The sequence below is a fragment of the Zeus faber genome, assembly GCF_960531495.2.
Source record: "Zeus faber genome assembly, chromosome: 14".
Taxonomy (NCBI): Eukaryota; Metazoa; Chordata; class Actinopteri; order Zeiformes; family Zeidae; genus Zeus; species Zeus faber.
In genome coordinates this window covers 15,506,441-15,534,043 of record NC_137200.1, presented here as the reverse complement: position 1 = coordinate 15,534,043, position 27,603 = coordinate 15,506,441, and the positions used below count along the sequence as shown (strand labels likewise).

General features: G+C 44.1%; 1 protein-coding gene across 3 annotated transcripts in view; it reads left to right on the top strand.

Moving 5' to 3' along the window:
- LOC307240075 (homeobox protein PKNOX2-like) overlaps window positions 1-27,603 on the top strand; it is an 82,988-nt gene that overhangs the window by 46,055 nt on the left and 9,330 nt on the right. For all 3 annotated transcript variants that reach the window (XM_080013681.1, XM_080013683.1, XM_080013682.1), the window contains 6 exons: window positions 6,231-6,337; window positions 8,442-8,578; window positions 19,400-19,571; window positions 21,115-21,300; window positions 21,438-21,573; window positions 27,454-27,551. In XM_080013681.1, the coding sequence (XP_079869807.1) occupies window positions 6,251-6,337; window positions 8,442-8,578; window positions 19,400-19,571; window positions 21,115-21,300; window positions 21,438-21,573; window positions 27,454-27,551 (816 nt within the window). In that variant the 5' untranslated portion in view covers window positions 6,231-6,250. The remainder of the gene's footprint in view (window positions 1-6,230; window positions 6,338-8,441; window positions 8,579-19,399; window positions 19,572-21,114; window positions 21,301-21,437; window positions 21,574-27,453; window positions 27,552-27,603) is intronic.

The window sequence follows — 27,603 nt, the reverse complement described above, 5'->3', positions numbered from 1 at the left end:
GTGTGTGTGTGTGTGTGTGCGCGCGTGTGCGCGCGCAACTGTCTGTGCATGTTCTTGCATATGTATAGGCATGTGTGTTTGCGTGTGTGTATGTGTGTGTGTGTTGGTACTCTGGTTCTGTACAGTTTTTGATTCCTGTATTGGACTACAAGTGTGTAAACTGCCTCCCCCAACATCTCACACACACACACACACACACACACACACACACACACACACACCCAATCTCATTACCGCCCTGCCCTTCCCTCCACCGTTTCACCGCCATCAAGGCCTTCCCTGCTGGTGTTTGCATTGCAAATCGGATCCGACAATGAGGCGATGATTAGATCCTGCGCATATTCAAAACACCCAATTTATGCATTCATCTTTCCCCGGGTACCGGTGACTCGGGACATTAGGATGCATGGTAATCTGGCCACGGTGACATGCCTACTTTTGAATGTTATTCATTACGATTCCGGGTCAACCTGGAAAACAGAAAGCGGGGGGGGGGGGGACTCTGCCAAAAAAGATTAAATGGGATCTGGAAAGGAAAATGTAGGCATAGCTTTTTATGCTTGTCTTGTTTGTTTGTTTGTTATTTTGGGAAGGGCACAGGGGTCCTTACACCCAGTTATAGTGAACTTGAGGAGCCTTCTCCTAAAAATCCCGTATTGTACAAAACCAAGTCACTCAGCGATTCATTGTTGATGCTGTGGACACGTCTGACTCGTTGGAGAAGTTCTCGGCGTGATGCGATCTTCAATCTGAAACGCAGCTGGGGCTGTAAAAGATGCAGACGACTACAGTCGGTTTCACATATTGATAAGCCAACGTACTGTACTGCAATCCTTCAGGGGAACACAAAGGAACCCGGCACGCTTTCTTTTTTTTTTAAGGGGACATCGACTGCGTTTGACCATTTTTACATTTTTCTTTTCAAACTACTCTCAGCATTTTTTACGGAAGCTAATCAAATACATTGATTGACTTCCATGCACTTTAGAGAGGCATTCCGCCTGCACACATCGATTTCAACATATTAAAGCGTGAGGTTGATTTGAGAGCTGCTAACAAATGCCTAGCGGGAGGCTCTCTCTCTCTCTCTCTCTCTCTCTCTCTCTCTCTCTCTCTCTCTCTCTCTCTCTCGCTCTCAGAATAGATCCATTAAATGTCTCAGAGGGCCGCAGTTAGTGGTTAATGATAACTAGCCAAATGAGAAGTGGTTGAACATGGTTCAGTGTCAGTATTAGTCTTTAGATTAGCGCCTTAATGAGGGTCAGATGAAGCTGATCTGCAGGGCAGGTGAAGCGTCAGTAAACAGATGCATCCTTTTGCTTCTACCATTTAATATGCACAACAAAATCATTACTACAGTACATTCAAACACACTATACAGCGAGTACTAATACTTAAACCCCAACAAATACAGCAACAAACTCCCAAAAATCGTATTCGCTTGGAAAACCAATGAGTATATTATCTTAAATTAAGATTATATTGATCAGATTCAAGGCTATTCAAGGCCATGAGAGGTTTTCTTACTCAAATATTCAAACTTATTTACTTGTGTGTGTGTGTGTGTGTGTGTGTGTATGTGTGCATTTGGCGTAGGTTCACTTTACTGTGCCCCGACGCTCGCTTATAAAAGCTCACCTGGCCAAGCTGATCTGGGCGCATGCCTTTCAGCGTAACCATCACCTGTTTTCGCTTTGGTAGGAAAGTGAACTGGATTTAATTTTTTTAAATTTTCATGTTTTTTTGTCGTTTTTTATTCTTTTATTAGAGGGCACGAAACATCCTGGCGATTAAAGTTCTACTCCCATGAAACGCTTCATTACATGACTTTGTTTTTGTGTTTACACTTTAGGAGCGAATTCATTATCTGCGCCGTACACCCCTGAAGATGAAGCTGTTAGTCTGACACACACGTTCACGGTTAGCTTCATTACCTTTTATTATCATTCAGCCCAACGCTGCCTTCTGTGCTCTGTGCACGGAATGAATCCGGAGCAACGTGATGAGCGCGGTGCCGGCTTAGTGCTAGCTAAGCCCAAAATCCCGATGGTCAGCGTTGCGCAAATTTCTGGGGACAAATCTCTTTCACCTTCGTTCACTCCGGTCCGAGGCCTGACCAGCGTCTCTGCCAGGATAGCCTGACCCCACTCTGGTCCAAATACCAGTCCGCCAGTCGACAAGAATAGGGTGTTGGGGATTGTACACAAGCTGTAAAGTGAATGCACATCCTCACCATTCGATCGCAAATCGACCATTTGCCTTTTGGACAAAGGCCAAGTCAAGGTAGAGGCGAGCATCCACGTCGTATGTGATCATATTGGATTTGCACGGAAATACCAGCAGCATCTGGGCGAAACTGCGGTAATGCCGCTAACTAACTTCACGTTAATGTGGCAAAAGTCTTTTCTATGCCTGGGAACAGCTGGAGAATTCAATTTTGAAGCAACGCATTTCTTACGAGGCATAAAAGTATGGCTGCCTCCAATCCAAATTCACAAAAGCCTTTGATGTGTCTTTTTGGGAATACTTTTATGCCTACATTTCATTTTCCATTTTATGCTTGCTTTTGAATTTTGATCATTACTGCAGGCAATTTTCAATTGATATGCCTTATGAGCTCTGTGCTAATTCAAAACTCTTTGTTGAAGAACACACATGTCATTTGTACCCCAAAAAAAAACGATTTCTTTTATTTATTTTTTTTTTTGCATGTTATTGTGTAACCTTTTTGTCATATCTGTGTTATGTTGATGAGAGATAATTTTCCAGTATATATATATATATATATACATAAATATATATATATATATACAGTGTGTATATATATATATACAGTGTGTATATATATATATATATGTCTATATATATATATGAGGTTTTATTTGGTAAAGAGAGTGTCATATTGGTGATCAAATTGTCAGCTGAAAGTTGTTTGGTGGTTTAGACCCTGTGTATATTACAATTTGCATTTACGGTTAGGTAGGCAAAGCAGGTTGCGTGCGTGTGTGTGTGTGTGTGTGTGTGTGTGTGTGTGTGTGTGTGTGTGTGTGTGTGTGTGTGTGTGTGTGTGTGTGTGTGTGTGTGTGTGTGTGTGTGTGTGTGTGTGTGTGTGTGTGTGTGTGTGTGCGTGCGTGCGCCTGGTTGCCTGCCCAAATCTGGCATTAGGTGGCTTATTCCTTGAGGGATGGTGGACAAAAAAACAACAACTCCCGAGGCCGCCTAAAATACTGTGCTGTAATTGGAATTGCTTTATCTTTCTTCTCATCAATTAATGTGCAATTTTCCATTTAATCACCAGCACGCTTGCTGCATTTGCAATTAAAATGAGGAACTGATAACGGGAGAAGATGCCTCTCAGCTGATACCAGTCGGAATGAGAACAGAAACCGTGAGTGGCAATCAGTTGACAAAATGGCTCGCAGAGAAACACAAACAAAGTGGGAACGAACAAAGTGCACCCAGTCTGGGAAAATGTAGCGCTGTGTACGGGCGAAAGACACTGTGTTAAATGACTGATCAAAAGACGCAAAAAAAAACCATTGTCAACCAGCTTAACATCAACAAGATGGCGGTGACTTGATCGGTGGGCCACTCAAATTGGAGGAGTCTCCTGGCATTCTGCTGGACTTTTCCCTCCTTTCCCGCCATGACAGCCCGCTTCAGGGCTTCGGTGTGAGACGCGCCCGACGGCAGGAAACGTCCTCACAGAGGCTGGAGTTCTTGAGTACAGGAAGAAAAAATGTTCTGCAAAAAGGGCTCTTTTCTATTGGTGGAACGTTTTGTACCGAGCAGAAAATGTGGTTGAAAATTGCAGTAGCACAGCATCGTAACTTAAGCCCCTTTCCCACCTGGAAGCCATAGCATTGCCGGATGAAAAATATCCGGCAAAGGCTGTAGGCAGTCATTCTCACATTGGCCTCCTCCTCCAGTAACCCCAAAATGTTACGAAATCGGTGTGATCATTTTCAACCTGACCTACACTCTCTGCCTCCCGGAGAATGAACCTCCTCCACCCGTTCTCCCTCTCCCTGTTGGCCCATTCCCTCCTCGGCTCTGTGCCCCTGTGCAGCTGGCGGGCAAGCTTGTGCCCAATGTCCCCGCACCGCACCCCTCACTCTAAAAGACACGGCGAGGGTCTTTTTCAGAAGAAAAAGAATAACATTTCAGAATATAAAGAGCAGTCTCCGTAGAGGCTGGACACGTGTTTCAGTTTCTCGTCTTTGCAGCTGAGCGCCACAGTTCGGACTGGAATCGCCATTTTTCCCGACGTTTTCTTTTTCTTTGACTGGAAAATAAATAACTTTTTAAGATTTGTAAAAAATTAACACTGTTTATGCTTTGCTTGTATTTGGATTTGGCTCCACCCCTACTTTACGTGCTTGTCCCAGCAATGTTACTGCTTCCATTCCCACACACTTCCATTCACTGCGGCATTTTCATATTTCAATGATACTCGGTCGAGAGTGGGGAAACCGGCTCCTGTTCCCACAGTACGGCAATACGGAACATTTCCACTAGATTTACGGCTTCCAGTGCAAGTGGGAAAGGGGCTTTAAATAGAAAAACGAACAACCAAAAAAAACAAAAAACGATCAAATAAGTCAGAATTAGTCATGCGTTGCTGCGTGGCATCAAGCAAACGTACGATTTAGCTTGACGTAGCCGGCTGATCAGTCAGTCGGGTGGGGTTACTGCACAGCACAGGAAGTTTGTTCGGTGCACGAGTGGAGGCAGGGCTATCGGACCCTTGAGTAAGATGTCGAGGTAGTGTCCTTAACCGTTGTCTGCAAGGTCAAAAACTCTTGACACTCGTTCACCGAGGCAGAGTTCTTTGTGTGTGTCTGGTGGTGTGTCTAACTGTGACCTTAAAAATCCATATTCAGGATGACTTCATATGTTTATGCAAATTCTATATTTCAAACAGATTTTTTTTTTCTCATATTCTAATATTTTTCATATATTTCCACACCCAGACACTATTATTACTGTGGTATAGTTAACGTTTCCTCCGTCCTCTTCTGAGACGATGTTATTGTTTTTACATATGAATAAAGCAACCGAAGCCAAGGAGCCGTGGTGGAAAAACGAGGAATGAAATAAAAAAAAAAAAAAAAAAAAAAGAACGGGATAAATACACAAACATCACATTTTTCCATCGGTTATTCGTAGCCGCAGGACGGAGCACCTGCTGCGTTTGCCTATAGTTAGTCTGGATGAGGGCAGGGGGGCTTTGTGTGAGTAAACCCTGGACCAATTAGCTCCCGACAAGGGTGGGGATGAGGGTGAGAGGACGGCGTGTGCGTGCGTTGGGGTGTTCCACAGAGTGCAGCCCTCAGCTCTGTGGGGTCCCGACCAATGGCAATTAGCCCAGTGACAAGAGCCCTAATTAGCCCTGTGATTGGCTTGGTGACACGAGGCGAGGCGTTCTGCACAACGCACAGCGAGGAGCCTGCGCTTACGATATGTTGTTTAAAGCGGTCGGCGATATAATTGGTAAACAAGCACCCGGACTGTTTGACTGTTGCGTGTTTCATGTGCTCGATTCGTGGCTTTTTTTTGTTTTTTTTTCCCTAAACGCACTCCCCCGCCATTTGCCAGCACCTCGCCTCTTAACGGTGTCACATCGGCTCAATATTATAAATGTATTAATGCGGGATGAGTTAATGAAAAAAGAGCCAGAGTGTTAATAAAGAGAGAGAGGGGGAGAGAGAGAGCAGAGCAGGATGCAAATTGCTCCTTGAAAAAAAAAAAAAAATTCATCTCATCTCCAATTATTTTATCACAGCAGCACCTGGTGGCTGCTGCCGACATGGGATCGCCAATTCTCGTTTTGTTACGGCAAGCGTCCCTCTCGTTGTCTGTTCGCTGTCTAGACCTGTGGTTCTCAATGTGGGGCGCCGGGACCCCCAGGGGTCCGGCCAGGGTTTCCAGCGGGTCCCCAGCAAAGTGATTAATAGTCAAACTTCACCTTTATGTCATTAACAAGACGTTTCATTCGAGAAGGTACAGTAATTACTAATTAGGGAGATAACAGTGGAAACTGGGATCAAATCAGAGTATAGACAGGAATAAACAGCTTCCGCATTTGGGTCACAGAGACTAAATCTTATTAAATGGGGTCCGTGGCCCCTTGATGTGACAAATGTTTTATGGTGATTTGTACTGATATTCGGTTAATTTGCGCGTGTGTGTGTGTGTGTGTGTGTGTGTGTGTGTGGTGCCTTCTCCAGTCTCAATGTGAAGCTGTCCCATGATGCAACATGTGTCCCCAGCACCAGCAGTGACAATGATGGCCACCCAGAGCGTTCCTCCACCATCGTACCAAGACAGCCAACAGGTCAGAGGTGGTTGTGGGGATGGAGTTGTGTGTGTGTGTGTGTGTGTGGGGGGGGTGGGGGGGTGTTTGGGGCCTCCCCAACCCGCCACTTGAAAGCATGCGGACGATTAATACCCCGCCACACAACCGTTTCGGCCAGCGTCGGTCCCACTTTAAGATGTGGCATTACATAACTCACGGTTGAGAGTGAAAAATAAAAAAAGATATATATATAAATCTGAACTGCGCAAAATGGAGGGAAGCAGTAGAACACAGCAGGCTGAACTACCGCTTCGACGATGGGGGTGGGGCAGGGGAGTGCAGAATAAATAAAAATAAAAATAAAACACACACACACACACACACACACACACACCCACTCTTTGTCTGCTGAGGCAGCCATTCCAGTGATGGGGAAGTAGAGCCGGTTCTTCAGACCGCCTCCCCCTCCCCCTCCACTCCCCCACCCACATCCGCATCACCATCACCCCCCTAGTCTTCCTTCGCCCAGAGGATTAGTGCCAGAGGAGAGCTCCCGAGCCGCAGTCGGCGCTCTGCAAAATGCAAATGAGAGCTAGTTAAGTGTGAAGAAGCTAATTTATTTCCCATTTGGTGCTGGGATTAAGACTTGAAGCTTCCTACCAATCCCAAACCCTCCGCCCCGGGCCCCCCACCCCACCTCCAAACTGAGAGGGAGAGAGAGAGGGAGGGAGAGAGAGGGAGAGGTGTAGGAAGAGCTAGACGATGGATCATGTCATTTCCGTTTGGACGCCTTCCCTTTTCTCCTCTCGGGGCCAACATCGTCGTCCAAATAGCATCAAAACTGATGATGTAATAACTGGTTGTTGTTGTCGCGCCAGTATTGAGTCATCTGTTAATGCCCCTTTTGCTTTGCTATGAAAATGTCCCAGCGGTCCTCCCCTGACCAAACTGAAGCACAGTAGTAATATTAATTAATATTGACCGGCGAGTATGTCCGATCTTGCTCCGTTATTGCAGGTTATAGTTTTTCAAAGTTTGATTTGGGCTTTTTGTCACTCCATTTTTATATCTAGTAAGCAATTTCAAAAACAGCCAGCACACACAGATTAAAACTTTGAGCTCCTGAGGATAATGTTTTTCTAGCAGTGAACACGCTGGGCCAATACGGAGGCGATCTCAGCCAAGGAGGGTTTAATTCCGGAGCTGAGGTTTTAGTCTGCAAACTAAGGATAACAATGGGATTAGCAGGTCGTCCCTACACTCAGAGTGCCAGATTCAAAGCTTGAAAGACATGGAAGTGGTGTAAAGCGGACTCCACCTTCATCTGACTAGCCAAATTATTTTCTGTTGCCCTGGCTATGGTCATATTTTTTTCATGAATCATTTAACAAGGCTAGTTGTTATTTGTCTTTCATTGATGTCAAACCACCTGCATGACCATAATAGAGTGACTTATTTTGGGGAATCTAGTGTGGAACATCTTGCGTATTTAACTGAAGGATTTAGTTCTTTTGCTATTTCACATGGAGAAAAGCTCATATTGCACGGCTGTGTGTGCCCGTTAGCATTTCATAGCTTTGCATCTAATTTTTTAAAATTGAAACAATGTATATGAGAGAGGACAGCATAATATTGTTTATACTCTATTTTAATACTTATATGCTCGTTTATCCTCGATTTTGATTTCTACCTGATCTCAGAATACCGGTCTGAACACCCCCTCTGAGAGTATCTATTACAGCCATTCTCTAACCCTAGCCATTCCTAAACGTAGAGGTCCATGTTCTTTTGGACCTGTTTAAAAAAAAAGCATCCATTTCAATTTGTTGGTGGATGTCTCTGTCATCAACAAACTGAAAAGGTCAATTAAACCTCCAAAAGTTCCAAAACAACGTAACAAAAAAAGGAGACTGATTATAAATCTAGCAGCCTCGGTGTAGTTTATTTTGTTTTTGACAATGTGCAAAGGTCAGTGTTAAATTTAGGTTGCAGTTAAGATTTTATTTTCAAAAAGGGCGAAAACTCAATTTAAAACACGGGAGCTCCCTCACTTCTGACCTTTTACAACGAATGGCAAAAATGTGTGATAACCCTAAAAATTATTTTAATAAAAACGACAATACCATGTCTCCCACCTTTGCAGATGACCGGCACCACTCAGCAGAACACAAAGACCCCACCGGTCCATATCCCAGCAGCCTCGGCGACAGGAAACACTCCTGTTAGCGTGACTCTGGACCCGCAGGCACAGCTGGAGTCCGACAAGAGGGCCGTTTACAGGTGAGACGGTCCTTAAAAGCCTGTTTCTGTTGTTGAAATGCTAAAAGGGGAAAGTGACGTGTGTTTTACAAGTATATTTACAACTTACCTCAAAACCTTAAAACAGACATTCCCAACCTCGTTCAATACAAAGTACTGCTCCTGAAATTCGGGACGAAAACAAAAATCTCAGTTTCTGTCTACAATATTGATGCACGCTGATAATGAGCTTGTATTATCTATTCATGAAGTAAATTATTCAAAGCTCGGGCGTCTTAAATCACGCTGTGGCGCTGCAGCCCCAGCGTGAGGCGGCAAAAAACGACCACGCGCTCCTGGATTTGTCCAGCCCGGAGGTACTGTCGAGCCGCCGCACGGCCCGTGGAGACCTGCGGCAATGACTCCTCCCGCTGCGATCGCCTCCCTCTGTCCCTCTCTCTCTTTCTCTCTCTCTCTCGCTCTCTCTCTCTCTCTCCCTCCCTCCCTCCCTCTCCCTCTACTCTCTCTCTCTCCCCAACCCCACCCCCCCGGGCCAGTCCTGTCTGGGTTAGGTGTGAGCCCTCTTACTCAGCCCCGAGGCGGGCTGCTGGAGACGTCCTCACCAAGCCTTGGGGCTGAATTTATAAGCTCCTCTGAGATACAAGCGCCGCTTTTGATGTGAGCAAAACCTCTTTTTGGAGTGGCTGCGGGTGGTAGAGGAAGAGAGGGGGAAAGGGAGGGGGTGGGAGAAAGAAACTGTCCAAATCAGCAAACCCCCCACCCCCAACTTCCCCAACACCCTTTTCTGAGCTGCTAAGTATGACCTGCATTATCTGTTTGAAAAATGATGTCATTTTATGGCGCCCAAACTGGTTGTGTCAGTTCATGTAGGCTGATAAAAATTCAGAGGTGGGTGGTAATCCTTTTAAAGGATTATTTAATTACATGTTTGTGTTGTATAAGTTCTTTTGGACATCTCTTACTTCTACATCTACTTAGTAGATGTTGAAAATAATCCTTTTTCCTTTCGAGGTCCCATATGTGGCCCACCGCAGCAAAACCCGCGTTGTCGCGCGTTTCTAAAATCGCCACGAGCCGCCAAATAAGTTGGAAAAACCTTTCTAGAAGGAAAATGTTATTTTTTTCAGATTTGTGTTCCTTTGTGTTTTTTTTTTTAAATCTCTCAACGTATTTTCAAAGCCGAGTTTGATTTATAAATAGTAGATAAATGTTAAACCGTGGAGTTAAATATTCCCGTTAGATTACATGGGGAAACACAGTTCAATTACCGAGAGGCTGAACAGCACAAACCCCGATCGATCGTTTCCTTTAAAGGGACCGTCCAGGTGAAGATCATCCCTCCATATTCCATGTGATGTGAAGTCACAAAGTCACTTCCATAAACAAGACGTGGAACCTTCGGAAAACTTTGAGGGTGATTGTCTCGGAAACACAGTTTGCCGCAGCCTCGTCATTAACAAACCACAGCTTTAAATAATATCAGCGATTCACACAAGTGACACCTTGTTTTGAAGCTCTGATTCTCCACTTTCAAATGACCTGAAAAAAAAAGTAAAACGGCACCAAAAGTACTTCAATTCTGCGGTGGGTCACATTTAGTGGGAAACTTTGTATTGATTGTGACTTTTACGCCAACCTCATGATGAGTGTTTTGCCTTTATACGGAGCATGGCTATTCATTTTTAATGTGGAATGAACACATGGATAGACCACCATAATGCTCTTGTTTCCGTAACAATGTTTCAATGAGTAGGAGGCTGGCATATGGCAGCTGCCATAGCAACAACAATCCCACGTGAAAGAACTTTGATCCAAAGATGAACTCCCCGGGAACAACTTTTGCTGCATACGTAACACAAGTTGGGAAAGGGATTTTCACGAGATGCAAATATTACAAGTTTTTACCTACACATAGCAACACAAAAACTAAGAAAAATAAAACGTCTCTGCTGAGGCAGGTGTTTTGTGACATCTCCAACATATTTATGTGGATTATTTGACCGTCTTAGCTCATAACAATAATCTAAAGGATCTTTTCACAATTGCCTCGTTGCGTTGCTGGTATCGGTTGGGTGTGTGGTGACGAGCCCAGCAACAGAGGCGTTTGGCGTTCGTTCTCACTTTTTGTGAACCGATTAACAGTCACTAACTCATCCCCATCTTCAGAATAACTTGTCCCCAACCTGCAGTCAAACAGCGCAAGGAAAAGAAACGATAAACTCGCTCTGAAAGCAACCTTCTACATCCATGTTCTAGCCTTTAACACACTAGTTATAGTGTTCATTCGAATTAGTGAGGAGTGATGACCGTGGTGAGAATAAGCATCTCATTAAAAGAAAAATATTATATATATATTTTTAAATCCCTTCCTTTTCCCTTTCTCTCTCTCTCTCTCTCTCTCTCTGTCTGTTGTTACTCTGTCATTATCAGCGGAATGACTGTGTGATAGGGTGATTAGCCTAATGAGCAGTGGCATTTAAAACATCCTTGCTTATTCGCCGTCGCTCATTAGAAAAACCCCGCTAAGGGTTTTGTTTTCGCCTTCGTTGAAATGTTCAGAGGAAATATCCTCCGCGCGAGACGCGTCACTTAAATAACTCATGTCGAGATGCTGGGAGGTGCATCTCCCTCATTTCGGAGCAAGGATACATGTTTCTTTCTGCAGCCCATGCGGCCCGTCGCTATCTCTGGACTGAAATTGGTATTGACCTTCCCGTCTGAATCTGGGTAACATAGACCAAAAGCAAATCCCCCTAAAAAATGGAGTCAACCATTGGATACCAGTGCCCTGAGTGTGAATCTGTTCCCAATGTTGGATTGTAATAACTTGACAGAATTTCAGCAACACTACGACTACTGCTGTTACTATCTTCTCAAGAAAAATCCTGCTTTAGTTGTTGACCGGGGTGCACGTTGGGGTTCTGAGCAATTGCCCTCCAACGGAGAGCGTGTGAAAGGGGCGGGGCAGCAGAGGAAAATGTGGGCTTAGAAGGCGTAGAGACATTTGGTTTCCTTCAAACTGCCCTTGATAATATACAGGTAATTACATGCTTAAAGCCACACTAAGTCAGACTTTCTTTTCTTTCTTTTCATTAATGTGTCCAGTTCTCATAAGTGCTGTTGGGTGTTATATAGACCCATCACAGAGAAAGTGGTCCCATTAAATCTTGGTAGGTTTTCATCTAATGGGTGAGCCCACCGAGGGCTGCATATTTCTGTCTATTATTTAAAACCCTCCATCACGATGTGGATTCAACTTTTTATATTTTCTGTGTATGGAGTTGATGGTTTCTGGTATTTCTAGGCTGCATTATAGACTTATGCAGCAATCTTAGAAATTGCCCCAAAATATGATAGGATTCCTATAGTAACCCTAACCTATAGGATCTTATTGAAATTCTATTGGCATGCTACCCCGAAATACTATATGTTAGGACATACTACACAGTAATATGCTATTGAATTCATATAGGAACTCACTCACATACTGCGACTGCACGGTGTGAGACACTTGATGGAAAAATTTAACCATCGAGGTGAAAGGAATGGTCCCTTATTAAACCAAACGGATATGTTATATATTTTTTTGCATCGGTTAGGATGCAAATAAGTAAAAACCAGATTTATCGACTCAGCTGACAGTGGCAGGATCCTTTTATGAAAGGGCCCAACGTTATAGTGCAAAGCTCCGTATGGGGCTTATTATCATTCACTCCCCGCCAAAGTGGGTCTTTGCTGAGAGCTTCTCCCATGCTGGTCAGCCCCGGTGTTTTTGCATTGAGAGTGGATTTTTACTGTTTGTGTGCGTCGGTCTGGGGAGAGGGAACTTGTTGTCACGCAGGCTCTCACTCAGCGCCGGCAGAAGGAGGAAGTGAAGATACCCTCATATCATTGTCAATGGGAGTGCTTTTAATTTTGACTGATCCGCAGACGATGTGGAGAATATTTGTGTTCATACCTGTGTGCCTGCCCCGTCTGCCGCAGTGATGTGGTGTCTAGCCTCACCGGTACGGTGGTACGGTGGTACGGTGGTGACTGGTTCCAAACAGGCCAAGCCGCCAGCATTTTCCAGGTGTGTGCGTGCGTACGTGCGTCCGTGCGTGCGTGCGGTGCTCAGCCAATGCTGAACACAGGAAACTGTGTCAAAGCTCAAGTGGTTTTATTGGTTTCTTTCAGATACACACTTTTTATGAGTTTCCTCGCCGCTTGAGTTTGGAAGGGAAAAGGAAGTCGCTGCACTTTTTTTTATGTGGCAGAGTTAGCAATCCATGTTATTTGGCACAAAAGTGTTCCGAAGCGAAAGTGCCTCACGTCAACTTCATGGACATCAAGTGGTCCCTTGTGGAGAACTGGTCGTGTGTCTGTAGCCTCTCTCGGTGGAGAGCAATATGGCCAGTTCATGGTATTTGTAATTTGATATCACAGTAAACGTGATATCTTATTATAGTCATTGGTCATGGAAATTTATTTGTATTTCTATGAAGTGCATATAAACTTAGCATATTACTTTTTTTGGCTTTAGGGGATAACTTTCAGCCGACGCAGTTTGCATTTTATCATTTTTTTCTCTTTCAGATCATTGTCAGAGAGAGTATTTCAGCTTAATTTGCGCGTACTGTATGTTAGTTTAATGTTTTGCTTCACGTTTTCTGATACCTGTCAATATATGAGAAACAAAAAACAGCTCTATCTCTTTTTTCTCAAAATGATCTTGCTATCTCTGTTTGACAGGGTAGATGGTCTTTCTAGGTTGGGGTGTATTTTAAATGTTCAAGCGAAATTACATTTTTGTCTATCTTACCAAGATTCAGGTGAAAAGGTCAGTACTAATTACATCCCTGTGTGTCTAGTACTTAGATTGCATCGAGCTGCATGCTTACTGTGTTAGCTCAATGCAAGGCTGCAGGTGGGATCAACTAGCCTAGCTCCTGTGAAAATATGGAAATTCACCATCCAGCATCTGAAGTTATTTCAACAATACTGTGCATCTTGCATCGTTATGACAAGTAAACATAAAACAAGATTGTAATTCTTTTAAATGCAGCTCAAACTTATCATGTTGATGCTGTAAGGGTTGCCGGTTCATTTGAGTTTTTTTGATGGTGTTGTTTTAACATGACGCGTTGTAACCCCCAACTCACTTGAGGCAGCACTTTACAGCTGATATAAAGACCATCATCCCTGATTTACAGGCCATGCATGCATACAGAATGAAAAATTGGCTGCATGGAAGAAAGCCAAGTCCTGGAAGGTAGTTGGAGGTTCACATTAAGATTGTCAGGGTGAAAAACAACGGAGCCTGAAAGGCCAGTAGAGAAAGCGGAAGGCAGAGTTTATGGTGGCGTGCGCACAGGATGACAGCGCGCACTCCGACCTCTAGCGCAGGGCCGGCCTCAGACATGCAGCCCCGGGTAACGGGAGAGTGCTTGGCTGCGGCGAACACAGCAGGACTCTACCACAAAACTGGTTTTCTAATATACAGGGCTTACAGCGGGCCTGATTAGGAGGGGAAACAGTGGGGAGCACTGAGGGAGAGAGAGCCCCCCCCCCCCAACACAGACGCACGCACACACACACACACACACACATACACACACACACACACAAACATAAACACATACCTTACACACCAGCCACCATCTCACCTCCCCGCCTCTCTCAGTACCCCCTTGGTGGCCTGCCAGGTTATTACAAAACCAGAGATAGGTAGGGCAAAACGTGGTGCGGCATACAAGATGTTCCCTTTGGCTTTGACTTGACTTTGTTTGTTTTCTAATACCGCTTTGCATTTGCATCACAATACACCGTTTACACCACATGAATGAGAATGGCAGAATGGCAATGTTTTTTTTATTTTTGTTTTTTTTTTTGTTTTTTTTGGTTTCTCTCGAATTATAGTACGACGCAACGACCTGCGTCGCACGCTTCATCGGAGATCAAAATCGAACGTGCCCGACAGCCGCCTTTCAGCCTTTGTTTTGCAGAAAGCAGATGGAGTTGGAGCCGCCAACATCCCTCTCCTTTAAGTCATCACCTACCCCGCTGGCCTTTGATTCGCCGTTCCAGGGTTCTTTTCTTCTCCTTTCTTGGTGACCCAGCACGGCGCAGCGCAAGAGGGTGGAGGGCTCGTGCTGACTCTACTCGCCGGCCGCCTCGTAAATTGCTCTTTTATGGCCCCTGTAATGATCCCCCAGTCAGCCATCTCGGCTCCGTCGCACTGCGGATAGAGCCTGGCGCGCCCGGGGCACCCGACGTTTGTCTCCGTGTGTGGGTCTCGGTCTCGGTTTGGAGGCAAAGGCACACAGGGCAAACACACATGCTCGGTTTAACGCAATGGCGTGCGCAAACACACACACACACACACACACACACACAAACACACACGTGCAAACACATGCAGTCGCATTCAGCTCCATAAAAAATGGCTGCTCCTACACACTCCATCTGCCTGAAGCATGTCTTCCTGTGTGAAAGGTCACAGGCACAACCGAAAGGTGGTGTTTTCCGTTCGGTTTGAGCATACGAGATTCGATGGCTCCACTGATGGGCCCCAACATGAAACATCAGAGTTTTATTTATTTTATTTTGTGCGTTGCCCTATTTCCAAAACTTTTGACAATTCGATTTTCTTCTATTTATTCTTGTCTGTACCTTGATAATATGCAAACATTAAGACCTAATCATACATTTCATGAGCAGTTTAAGATTGTTTCAGACTTGTATTAGCATACCTTTGCATTACCTAAATATCATATAGTCATTATATACTGTAGTGGTCATATATTGTATGTTGTTCTAACAGAGTATAAATCATTTTTTACAGTTACATTAAAGGGATACTACTGTTTTTTCGGATATTTGCTTTTTGCCTTTCATACTGAGATTCAGACGAGGTCAATAGCAATTTCATCTGTGTGTCCAGAACGGAGATAACCACGGGTTGCATCCTCACTGTGTTAACCGGTTTATCAATCTATCTTTATCTTTATCTATATTATCTATTATCAGCTGTGCGCCGCCTGTGCAACATATTGGTGCTGCAGGGTTGCCAGTTCAGTCAACTGAGTTTTGTTGACATTCACGTTCTGGCACCGTGCATTACAGTTCATACCTGGCAACTTAACTTAAGATGCATCACTTAAATAACTCGGCGTGTGAGATGCTGGGAGGTGCATTTCCTTCTTTAAGAGCGTGGATATACATGTTTCTTTCTGCAGCCTCTGCAGCCCGTCGCTATCTCTGTACTGAAATTGGTATTGACCTTCTCGTCTGAATCTGGGTAACATAGACCAAAAGCAAATCCCCCTAAAAAATGGAGTCAACCATTGGATACCAGTGCCCTGAGTGTGAATCTGTTCCCAATGTTGAATTGTAATAACTTGGACAGAATGTCAGTAGCGTTACGACTACTGCTGTTACTATCTTCTCAAGAAAAATCCTCGCTTTAGTTGTTGACCGGGGTGCACGTTGGGGTTCTGAGCAATTGCCCTCCAACAGAGAGCGTGTTAAGGGGCGGGGCAGCAGAGGAAAATGTGGGCTTAGAAGGCGTAGAGACATTTGGTTTCCTTCAAACTGCCCTTGATAATATACAGGTAATTACATGCTTAAAGCCACACTAGGTCGGGCTTTTCCTTTTCTTTCTTTTCATGAATGTGTCCAGTTCTCATAAGTGCTGTTGGGTTTTATATAGACCGCTCACAGAGAGAGTGGTCCCATTAAATCCTGGTAGGTTTTCATCTAATCAGGGAGCCCATCAACGGCTGCATATTTCTTTCTATTATTCAAAACCCTCCATCATGATGTGGATTAAAGCGGCTTTCATTGTAGTGTAGGCTTTGTTTACCGCTCGGCTATCTCTGTTGGTTTTGTGCCGTACACCGGCGGTGTGGGTATTAACCTGCCAATAAAGGTGCTGTGTATTCTCCCATCTTACCCACAATGCCCAGAGGTCCCACAGGCCCAGCAGTATCATATACTGGGGGGGTATATAAGCCTGTGTGTGTGTGTGTGTGTGTGTGTGTGTGTGTGTGTGTGTGTGTGTGTGTGTGTGTGTGTGTGTGTGTGTGTGTGTGTGTGTGTGTGTGTGTGTGTGTGTGTGTGTGTGTGTGTGCGCGTGTGCGCACGTGCTTGCGAGAGTGAGCGGGGGGGGGGGTCTGTTTTGAAATGAGATTTCAGGAAAACTGTATCTGTCTTACCCCCCCCCCAAAAAAAAAGACTTCAAATTACAAACAAATTCTTTAGAATTTGGAATTAAAAATACAAGGATTTCTCTCGACAGTAATTTCTAAATAATTACATTTCAAAGTGTTGATACCGAATGAAGCACAATAATAATATGATACAATATAATAATGTGCAACTGCCACAAAATTAATAACGGACCGAATTGCCTATCGGACCAGGATGGGCATTGTCATTTACTTGACAAATACACCGGCCATCGACATGCAAGCTTCCACCGAGATGCTTCCTTTATTATGTCTGCTTCCACAACTACACACACACACACACACACACACACACACACACACACACACACACACACACACACATACAAACAGAAAAGATCACACACCTACATGCACACACCTCAGAAGGATGGTCCACCGCTCTCCACTGTGATGCTCCTTCTTAATATTCCTGCCACGTCTGGCTGAGGGAGCGCCATTAAATTGGTATCAGGCAGATTAGAGTATAATATGGACGACTATTAAAGGCTGCAAATGAGAGCCGTGGGTTGGAGCCCGAGCAGCTGTCGTGCCAGTGTGTAGACTCATGCGGTTCGCTGTTTACCCTGCACAACTCTCACATTTAAAACACACACACACACACACACACACACACACACACACACACACACACACACACACACACACACACACACATATACGCAACCACAGTCATGTGCGCAGGACTGCAGGGGAGAAGGAAAAATGAATGTAACGCCTCTAATTAATAACAATAGGTGTTTCTGCTGCTCTTAAACACCATATAAGCCTGTTAAAAGGCTGTTGTGTTTTGCATGTGATGCGGCGTGTTATTGCGAGCTCTTCAGTGGTCACACCGTCACATAATCACATTCGAAATCGCAAAAGACACCGGTGAACATTTTTATTTCCATATTTATGTGTCGTGAACAGCAGTCATTTTACAAGAATATGTGTTGGATTAGCATAATGGTTTAACAGTACATGTCTATATATTGAGCTATGGAACTACAGTATACTGTGTATGGAGGTGGTAGTATTAGGTTGAAAGTGTTTAACGTCTTTAAAGCTCCTCATATCAAGTTCACTGGCGCCGCTTCAAATGAAATGTTGTTTCTCACCTGAAAACTATGCGTGCCCATTTAATTTGTTTTTCCCTCAAATAACGAATGAATTAAGATAATAAATGACGTGCCTTTTGTGAAAAGCTTTTGCAAATAATGAACATATCTACAGTATCAAAAATGGCTTGCTAATTCTAATGGCTCAGGTCCAGTCTTTGTACACCACGGTATTTGGAGGCATTCCTCGTGATCTTTAATAATGTAATAAAATACGGTTGCATTTAGAAGCTGCCCACCAACATATTTAGGACGGTGTGGTCTGTGGCTGGAGAACTTGTTGCCAATAATGTTAGTAAAGCCAGTTATCACCGGGTTCATGTTGTGCATCAAGGGTCGTATCAGCCAGCAAGCTGAATGTAAGCGCTCAATCCTGTGTTGCCAGGTATGCAGTTTTCCCACGGCATTGGGATACTTTTTAAGTGCTGAAGCGGGGTTGTTTTTTGGGTTTTTTTTGGGGGGGGGTGGCTGGGTTTGTTCTGTAGACCTGGCAGCCCTGCCCATGTTAGGTTTAGTTTTTGCGGCGTTGCTACCGAACAAGCACAGGCGCGTCCCAAAGAGACACAACTAGAGCGGCGCGTTGGAGAGCGACCACCACAGCGACGGCCTCCGCCAGCGGTGACGATGCCCCACCCGCACCCGCTTCAACTGGTGGAGACCAACACCTGCGGCCATGTTTACAACAAATGTTTTCTTACAGGAATATTGGCAACCAGGATCAAATCAGAGCAAAAAAAATAAACCTCATAGCAAAAAGAAACAAAGTCTGGCTTTTTTTCCACCTCAAGGCATGAGGAATTTTGTAAGCGACACATTTTTTAAATTGAATTTGATTTGAATATATTTTTGGGAGAAAGGGGTCTAAAAAGTTAAGTGGCGGATGAGTCCTCTTGCTGAGTGCTGCGAAAAACACATTTGAATTTATCCTGCTGTTGTCCCTATCATCCCCAGCAGGAGGAGCTTCTAAATGGTGACTGTGTTCAGTTGTACGTCACCAGTCAACAGAGTTTCTACTTATGTGAAAATGTGATTTTCTCCTCGTGGAGCAGATCGTAATGATGAAGAAGCCCGGACGATTCACGGGAGGAGATCTTTCCCAACTAAAGATCGTTTTTGTTTTTTTTCCTGTTTTGTTTGATTTAAGATGAGCCCTGTCCATACCCTGTACAGTAGATGTCAGGCTATTAAAGGTACAGTAATGGAGATAGAGTACTTTGAAGTGCGTTGTACTGTATGTTTGAATTGTCGCGCTTGATCGTGTCCTGTCTGTCCGAGCGCTCACCAGCCAAGCAAATTGTTCTCGATGAAAAGTAAAAAGGCAAATTGGGACATCACACTTGGCATGCACGATGTCCAAACATTATGTGTGGCGCACCGTCTTGCGAGTTATTAACCCAACGACTGAACATTTAGCTCAGGCAGGGATATCAGAAAAACAATAAATGCCACATTGAAGGTGACCCAGAGCTACAGAAGCGTTAACCCCTCCTCTGTTTCTCTTTGCCTCTCTTCAGACATCCCCTCTTCCCCCTGCTGGCGCTGCTGTTCGAGAAATGCGAGCAGGCCACGCAGGGGTCCGAGTGCATCACTTCGGCCAGCTTCGATGTGGACATTGAGAACTTTGTGCACCAGCAGGAGCAGGATCACAAGCCCTTCTTCAGCGAGGACCCGGAACTGGACAACCTTGTGAGTCCGGATGACGGTTCACGGCGCGGTACCGCGTTCTCCTTTCCGATGCGACGCTGCGGAATTCTTGAGAGTCTGCCGATGCCGACGCGATCCCAGATTTTATCTCAAACTCTTAATTCTCCGTTACTCTTTTAGTTTTAAGAAAGGCTACTGTTGTTATCCTGCTTTTTTTCTACACCGATATCGGATTGGCCCTGTTGCGCTGCGGCGACGAATGGCAGGCGGCATGTTGACTCTTGCATCCACCATCAACACACCTACAACACAAGTGTCTTCCACCCCCCCCCCCCCCACACACACACACCCCTGACTTGTTTTAACTGAAAATTCAGGACATAAATGTCTAAATGGATTCAAATAAAATCTCCAGATGTCCCTGTTTTTTTCCTGCCCGGCGTGCGGCGTCCCATCACTACGTTAGCAATCGCACCTTCCCTCCTTAACCCTGTCCTCTATTCTCGACAGCTCGCCGTAATTAGAAATTAGGAAAGGGAGGGTGCCGATCGTGTCGCTCCGAAAAGAAGGGGAGGAGACGCAAGGGGGAGACACGGACAAAGACAGACACGGAATATAGACGACTACTTTTTTCCATTATGCGGGACGGCCGCAGTCAATTAACCCTGCATCTGTGTGCTTTATGAGGCACCGGGCGCGGGCATCCGTCCCAGAGGGCACTAACTCTTCCAGGGGGCAGTAATGGTACGAAGGGCCTGACTGGCTGCGATCGGCACCAGAGTTACTGGACCCGTGATTAAATGAGCTCACTTTAATTAGCTGATTTATCTCCTCCTTGGCCAAGCACTTTTCCTCCCATTCCGATGACCTTGGACGTCGACTTTGAGTCACTAAGTTTGCCGCGTAACTCTGGGGGGGGAGGCGGCGCCGATGATGGATGGACAGCAGCTCGGTGAGGAGAGGACGGACACCTCCTAGACAGTCCTCGGAGCGGATTTGTTTTCCATCCAAAGTTTGAACAGTAACTTTCTATATTCACTGGACCTCAGATCATTTGTTGGCTCTGTATTGTTAAGTCATGAAGTTCCATTTCTTCTCATCACTGCGTATGTATTTAATGATGGTTAGAAGTATTATAAACTTAAGAATATAGACACATTTGAACAGGAGCAAGAGGGTTATAATATTTCACATTTTAACGGGACTGTGGTACCTTACTCACTAAACTCAACGGCATATTACTAATAATGCTAGTAAGTACTCAATGTACAGTTTGCTGACTGACGATCACTATTGTATTATTCTCTACTGTCACCGTCATTTTCTTTCCTGGAATCCACGTATGGATTATAATATATTATTTTGTATTATATATGATATCAAAGTGGATCAATTCTGTAATTTTGACTTTTTACTGGCTCACCGGACCAGTTAAAGGCGTGTCACCGGTCCGCCGCCTCCGTCGAGCCCCGGCATTGACCCTTCTCAGGCCGGCAACCTTAGAATTCCATCTCTAATTGGTGAAGTAACGGTCCACCGGTCACGTCCAATTAGCGATTTCACCGCCGCGTCCTGTGTGCCTCAGATGGTGAAGGCCATCCAGGTGTTGCGGATCCACCTGTTGGAGCTGGAGAAGGTCAACGAGCTGTGCAAGGACTTCTGCAACCGCTACATCACCTGCCTCAAGACTAAAATGCACAGCGACAACCTCCTCCGCAGCGACCTCGGAGGGCCCTACTCACCCACGCAGACATCTCTCAGCATGCAACAGGTGAGTCGGCCGCACCATTCACGCACCAAAAATTAAGAAAAATATATATTTTATTTCTAATTCACCACTTCACTTTAACTACATTTGCTCACTAGTGTTTTCCTATGACCCCACCCCCTCCCCGCCCTCCTCCCCAGGAACTAATTCAGACCTCCTCTCCATCCATGACCTCTGTCTCCAGCTCTGTTAACCCTTCAGGGATCGTGGTGCCTGCCGGCGGTCTGCAACAGGGCAATGTCGCCATGACAACTATCAACCCCCAGGTGGTGTCAGGTGAGAACCACATACACACACACGCACACACACACACACACGCACGCACACACACACAGATACACACAGACACGCACACGCACATGCACAAGCACACACACACACACACACACACAGACACACAATGGCTTGTGATGTTCTTTTTGTTGTTGAGATAAGACAACACTATTAATCCCTGGAAAAGCAGAAAGAGGTCCAAATTGAAATGAGATAAGAAATAACAAATGTACACTCTCGATCTTTCTACACAAAGTTAATTTGGAGTAGCAGTATACTAACTAGTAGTACTATCCTAACTAGTAGCACTCTATTAAATAGAAGCAATATACTAACTAGTAGCACAGTATTAACTAGTGGCACTATTATAACTAGTAGCACTATATTAACAAGCAGCACTATATTAACTAGTAGCACTATATTAACTAGCAGCACTATATTAACTAGCAGCACTATTCTAACTAGTAATATGATACTAACTAGTAGCACTATAATAACTAGTAGAAATACACTAACTAGTAGTACTGTACTAATGAATAGCATTGTATTAACTAGTATCAGTATACTAACTATTAGCACTATACTAACTAGTAGTACTATACTAACTAGTAGCACTATATTAACTAGTAGCACTATAATAACTAGTAGCAATATACTAACTAGTAGTACTATACTAACAAATTGCATTGTATTAACTAGTATCAGTATACTAACTATTAACACTATACTAACTAGTAGTACTATACTAACTAGTAGCACTGTACTAACTAGTAGCACAATATAAAATTGAAGTACTATTCTAACTACTAGCACCATTCTAACAAGTAGTAATATATACTAACTACAGTATTAGAACTATACTAACTAGCGATACCAAACTAACCAGTGGCACTGTGTGGTGTGGGGATGGTGTGGTTTGAGCGGCCACACCTGTCCTGGGTCTAGGTAATTGGGGCCCAGGATCAGTGTGTGTGTGTGTGTGTGTGTGTGTTTACCTGTTGCTCGTTGTTTGGTCTAACGAGCAACAGGTAAGACATGAGAAGAGCCCGTGTCATGACACGTGTCCATCTGCTCCTGGCCCTATTCCAGGCAGCCCACTCTACAATAAGCTGTGCTCTCTCAACCCCATCGTCTGTGTCTCTGTGCCGGAGGGCCCTGCAAACTCCACACACTCTATTTACTAGTAACATTGTGCTAACGAGTAGTACTATACTAACTATTACCACTATACTTAACCTGTAGTACTATGCTGACTAGTGAGGCCAATATGGCAGGTGTCATTTAGTCTACAGGAAGTTTCAGTATTGCATCATTACTAATAAAAGTAACATAAAGTAGTAAAAACAGTGAATACGTGGAGTAATGGCATTAGTCAATTTTTTGAGGATTTCCAATAATTCAACCTACCTGTTGGGTACTGTAAGTACTGCTGCTTGTGAGGAGAGCAATTAGACACTTCCATTTGGACATTAAAGCTGCTTTCACACATGCACTGCACCCCTAAAATTATGCGGACATTACTAGATGGAGCTGTATGTGTGAACGCAAATGTCTGAATCATTTGACCCGGATTTCACCTAGCCAGCACCCTAGTACAAAGTCCGGGTAATGGCCGATGTCCAATTGACTGCTATGTGTGAACAGAGCAGGTCATTTTCCAGATCATCCACAGCGAGCGGGTGGGCGTGTCGTGTGTCGATGACGTCTCTGTCATGCACCGGTTATGCACGGAGCGGAGCTGCTGCGTACTCCTTTCTGCTTTCTTTATTATTCCTTCCACCTCTCTCGTTTATATTGCAGATAGGTCCGAATACATGGAGTATCAATGCAAAAAAAAAAGCCAAACTTCTGATAGGTCCGTCTCCTAGTTCACCATCTTGGGAGTGCTGTGAAACTCTGCAGCATCATTGCGTCACATCCTGCCTCCTGCATGCTCCTACCCAGGCTGCGCCCTCGTCTAAATCAACCAGGTTATTTCCGGGTAGTGTAAACATGTCCAACACGGACAATCTCCGTTTTTTTTTCTACATGTGTGAAAGGGCAACTCCGGACAATGTCCGGATAATCAGGTCTGGACATTGTCCGGCGTGCATGTGTGAAAGCAGCTTAAATTTGTACCAAAACGTTTGAATCAAAATGCCTGAGACATCTTCCCGTCTTTATTTGTCTCATTGAAATTCAATGTTTACTTTTATTATTGTTTTTTTAAGAATTTAACACGTCTTTATTTATCTCATTGAAATTCAATGTGTACTTTTATTATTGTTTTTTTTTAAGAATTTAACAGTTTCCCATGAACGAGCATTGCGTTTCCCCCGAGCTCCTCTGCCTCGCGTTCCGTAGAGCTGCTGTGAATCTCCGGTGGCTGGCGCTTCTGTTTCGAAGGAAAACATCGGAGACTTATCCACAATTACCAACACTTTACCCCATCGCTGAACATTTTGCGAACTGCCATTTTCCCAAAACACTATGATGAAATTCTGTCTTCCTGTCCGAATGCAAACATTTGAACACTTGGAATCATTCAAAATTGCCAATCTTCCGACTCACTGGTGACGGAGATATATGGATGCACCAAAGTTAAATTGACACTGGGAGCGAAATGGTATTTAAAGTTCCTCGTCGGGGCTTTAGCATTGCATTTGCTGCCCGACTGCTAGTGAGAGAAACCGAATCCATGGCTTGAGAGATCCCAAAGATTTATTTTAGCCACTGGAGCTGAGCTTTTTCACACGGATCAAACAGTGGCTTCGCATTGGAAAAGGCAAACCCCGGTTCTCGATTCAATGAAATGGTCTGGAATTAAATACCAAAACAGTGTAAAAAGTACTGACGCAGTTCACATGAGGGGGAGAGTTCCAAGTGGAAATTCAGATCTTCAAAACTAAATGGAAATGCTGCTGAGGTAAAAAAAAAACAACAAAAAACAAAAAAAGAGAATCATTATTTTTCATAAATGTCAAGGCCGGGAAGGGATAGGCTCGTTACCTTTTCAGACTGTGACATTTATGTTCTACACAAATAGTATATCTTTATGACCAAATACGGCCAAAGGATTAACACTTAAAAGGGGGGTTTAGTTTGCCCACCCGCCCCTTTCCTCTGTGCTTCGGTAGTTTCGGTGAATCCTGGAAGGTGTGCTGTGGACATGTGGGGTTATGACTCATTATTCTTCTGACAAAAGTACATTGCTCATGCTATCTTCATATCATATCTTCATATCAGGGTTCAACGCTTTCACTTTTCAAGAGGTTTTAATGGGGCGGTTTTAATGGGGCGGTTTAAAGCATTGGCGCCTCCTATTGGTTGTTATTTCAAATGGCTTGAAAGTACCGGACATCTGTACTCAAGTAGAAGTACTGGTATCACTGATTTCACTCAAATACAAGTAAAACTAATGATATAAAAACATTATTATTCTTAAAAACTACTCATTATTTTTCATTTTTTCAATGTTGATGTTTAATACATTATCAATAGTATCAAGTATCAATTATATGACAGAATATGAAAAATATGTGTGTTTCTTTTTAATGATAGATAATGAAGAAAATGAACAAGTCATATTTATGTATTTTCTACATACAAACTATTGAGCATGACAAGACGAAAAATGTAAATAGCATTATTCTAACGTGGACATCCAGATTCTTATTGCCAATGGTTAATGTGCTCATCACTGCATTTACATTTTTGGAATTGATCATTAAATGAAGATTTGTGAGGTGGGCATGGAAGTTGGGCAATGTTGGGGGTGAGATGTGTATACATTATAAGACTCACATAGCTCAGTCATTTTAATAATATTTGAGCTTGTATTGATTTAAAATAGATAAAAATAACAATCATAATCATTATTGTTATTATAATAATCATCATCTCATAGTTTCATGATATTAATAACGTTCACGATATTAATTTAATAATATCATCGGTTGCCCCGGCCACATATTTCACTCTTATTTCACTTGCAGATTGGTTTTATCCAACAGTGTCGTGAAACAGACATCAAAGTGTGGATATGGTGATGAAAGGTAGAAACGGCTTCAGTAAGTTTAGTGGCTGAACGTATCGAGCCATCTATTCCCTTTCAAAGAAAGAAGCAAAGCGCTCCCAGAAAGAGAGCAATGTGCCCTTCTAGCGGTGAAGAGCCGTCGCACTCTGACTTCTCCTCCTCGATAATTTATTCACCAGCGTTCACCAACGCCCCGATTCTGATGAAGACTTGACTGTGGAAACGTTGGGAAATAAATTATCGAGGGGGAAGGAAAGGTTGTGCGATTCCACTTCACTATTCCAACAGGACCGTGATGCAAAGTTTTACACAACACGTCATCTGTGCGACTTAAGCTGCTTTCACGCATGCGCTGCAACCCTGAAATTATCTGGACATTACCAGGATGAGCTGTATGGGTGAACGCAAATGTCAGAATCATTTAGAGCAGACATTACCCGGACTTTACCCAACCAGCACCCTGGTACAAAGTCTGCGTAATATTGGATTGAGCAGTAGGTGTGAACAGAGCAGGTGATTGTCCGGACAATTCATGGCCAGTGAGTGGGTGTGCCGTGTGTTGATGATGTCTCATGCACCAGTTATTTACCTTTGTGCGGATCTTTGTGCACTGAGCGTAGCTGCTTCGTGCTCCTGTCTGCAAGGATCACTTTTACAAGGATCAGCGCCATTGAGAGAGTGGCTTCCCTCCTATTGGCTGTCGCTTGGCGCTGCTCATTTGCATCAAGTTAAGATCTCAACTTTCCTTGTCGCCGTCAAGCTGTGAGCTCGTCGCCGGACGTAGCTCCGCCCCCTGCAGCCGGACGGAGCCGAGCGCCGTTAGAAATGCATCGCAGCCTGTCGCTTTGCCATGTGACCCTACCTTTACAAAGTGATAAAGTCATGCAGTTTTCTGAACTTCGCAGGCTGTTCAAGCGGTTCTGATCGACGCCCAAAATGTCCTGAAATGGTCGATAGCACGGTACTTTTATAAATATATTGTGGTATTGTGATTTTGTCAGTCTCACCCGGCCAATATCACTCGCATTTGTTTAAAGTTGGAATTAACAACAACTGCAACTATTTGTTAATTTATTATCTTTTCTAGATAATTGACAGGTATATATCTGGTTTGAATTCTTAAGAACATAACATGTACATTTCATAATGATATCTGTAGGAGTTTTACTGTGATATAACCATTCAACATGCGATAAAAATCTAACAACATCAACAAAGCGAATAAAAAAAGAACAAACAACTTACTGTCGTGTTTGACTTTCATTATAACATCTCTTTTCACGGACAACAAAGCACAGAATTACGAGAATAACGGCAGGATGATGAGTAAACACACACGTATGTATTTATTTTTGCAAGATTCGATGTTTAATTCATTCATTTGAAATTTGAAGTTGAAATAAACGAGGCTTAAGGCTACTGTGGTTGTTCACTTATTGTTTACAATCGTCACCCCCGTGACGCAAAGTGCCAGGTTGTAACTATGTCAAGTACAGTGAAATGTTAATCCTGCCCTCTGGAAATCCCTCTCAACCCCCGAAATAAATCAATGTCGCTTCCTTTGATCACAACATGTTGAGAGCTCAAACAGACTGCGATAAGAGGCTCTTGATCAGCGCTAATTAAGCCACGAGCAAAACAACCTCGTTCTTCTTCTTCTTCTTCTTCTTCTTCTTTCTTCTTCTTCTTCTTCTTCTTCTTCCTCTTCTTCTTCTTCTTCTTCTTCTTCTTCTGCTGCTCCTTTATCTCTGGGTTAAAGACAGGCCGTTGCCCGTTTTGTTTGGGTGACGGGGCCGTGGAGGAGGATGAGGGCGTGGCCCGCCACCAGCCTCATGAGGCTCACGACGCTCCGCTTGTTCCCCCCGCAGGCGGCACGCTGTACCAGCCCGTTGCCATGGTGACGTCGCAAGGGCAGGTGCTGGCGCAGACTCTGCCCCCGGGGACAATCCAGATCCAGAACTCACAGGTGAGTCCGATCCACAGCCTCTCTCTCTCTCTCTCTCTTCTCTCTCACTTTC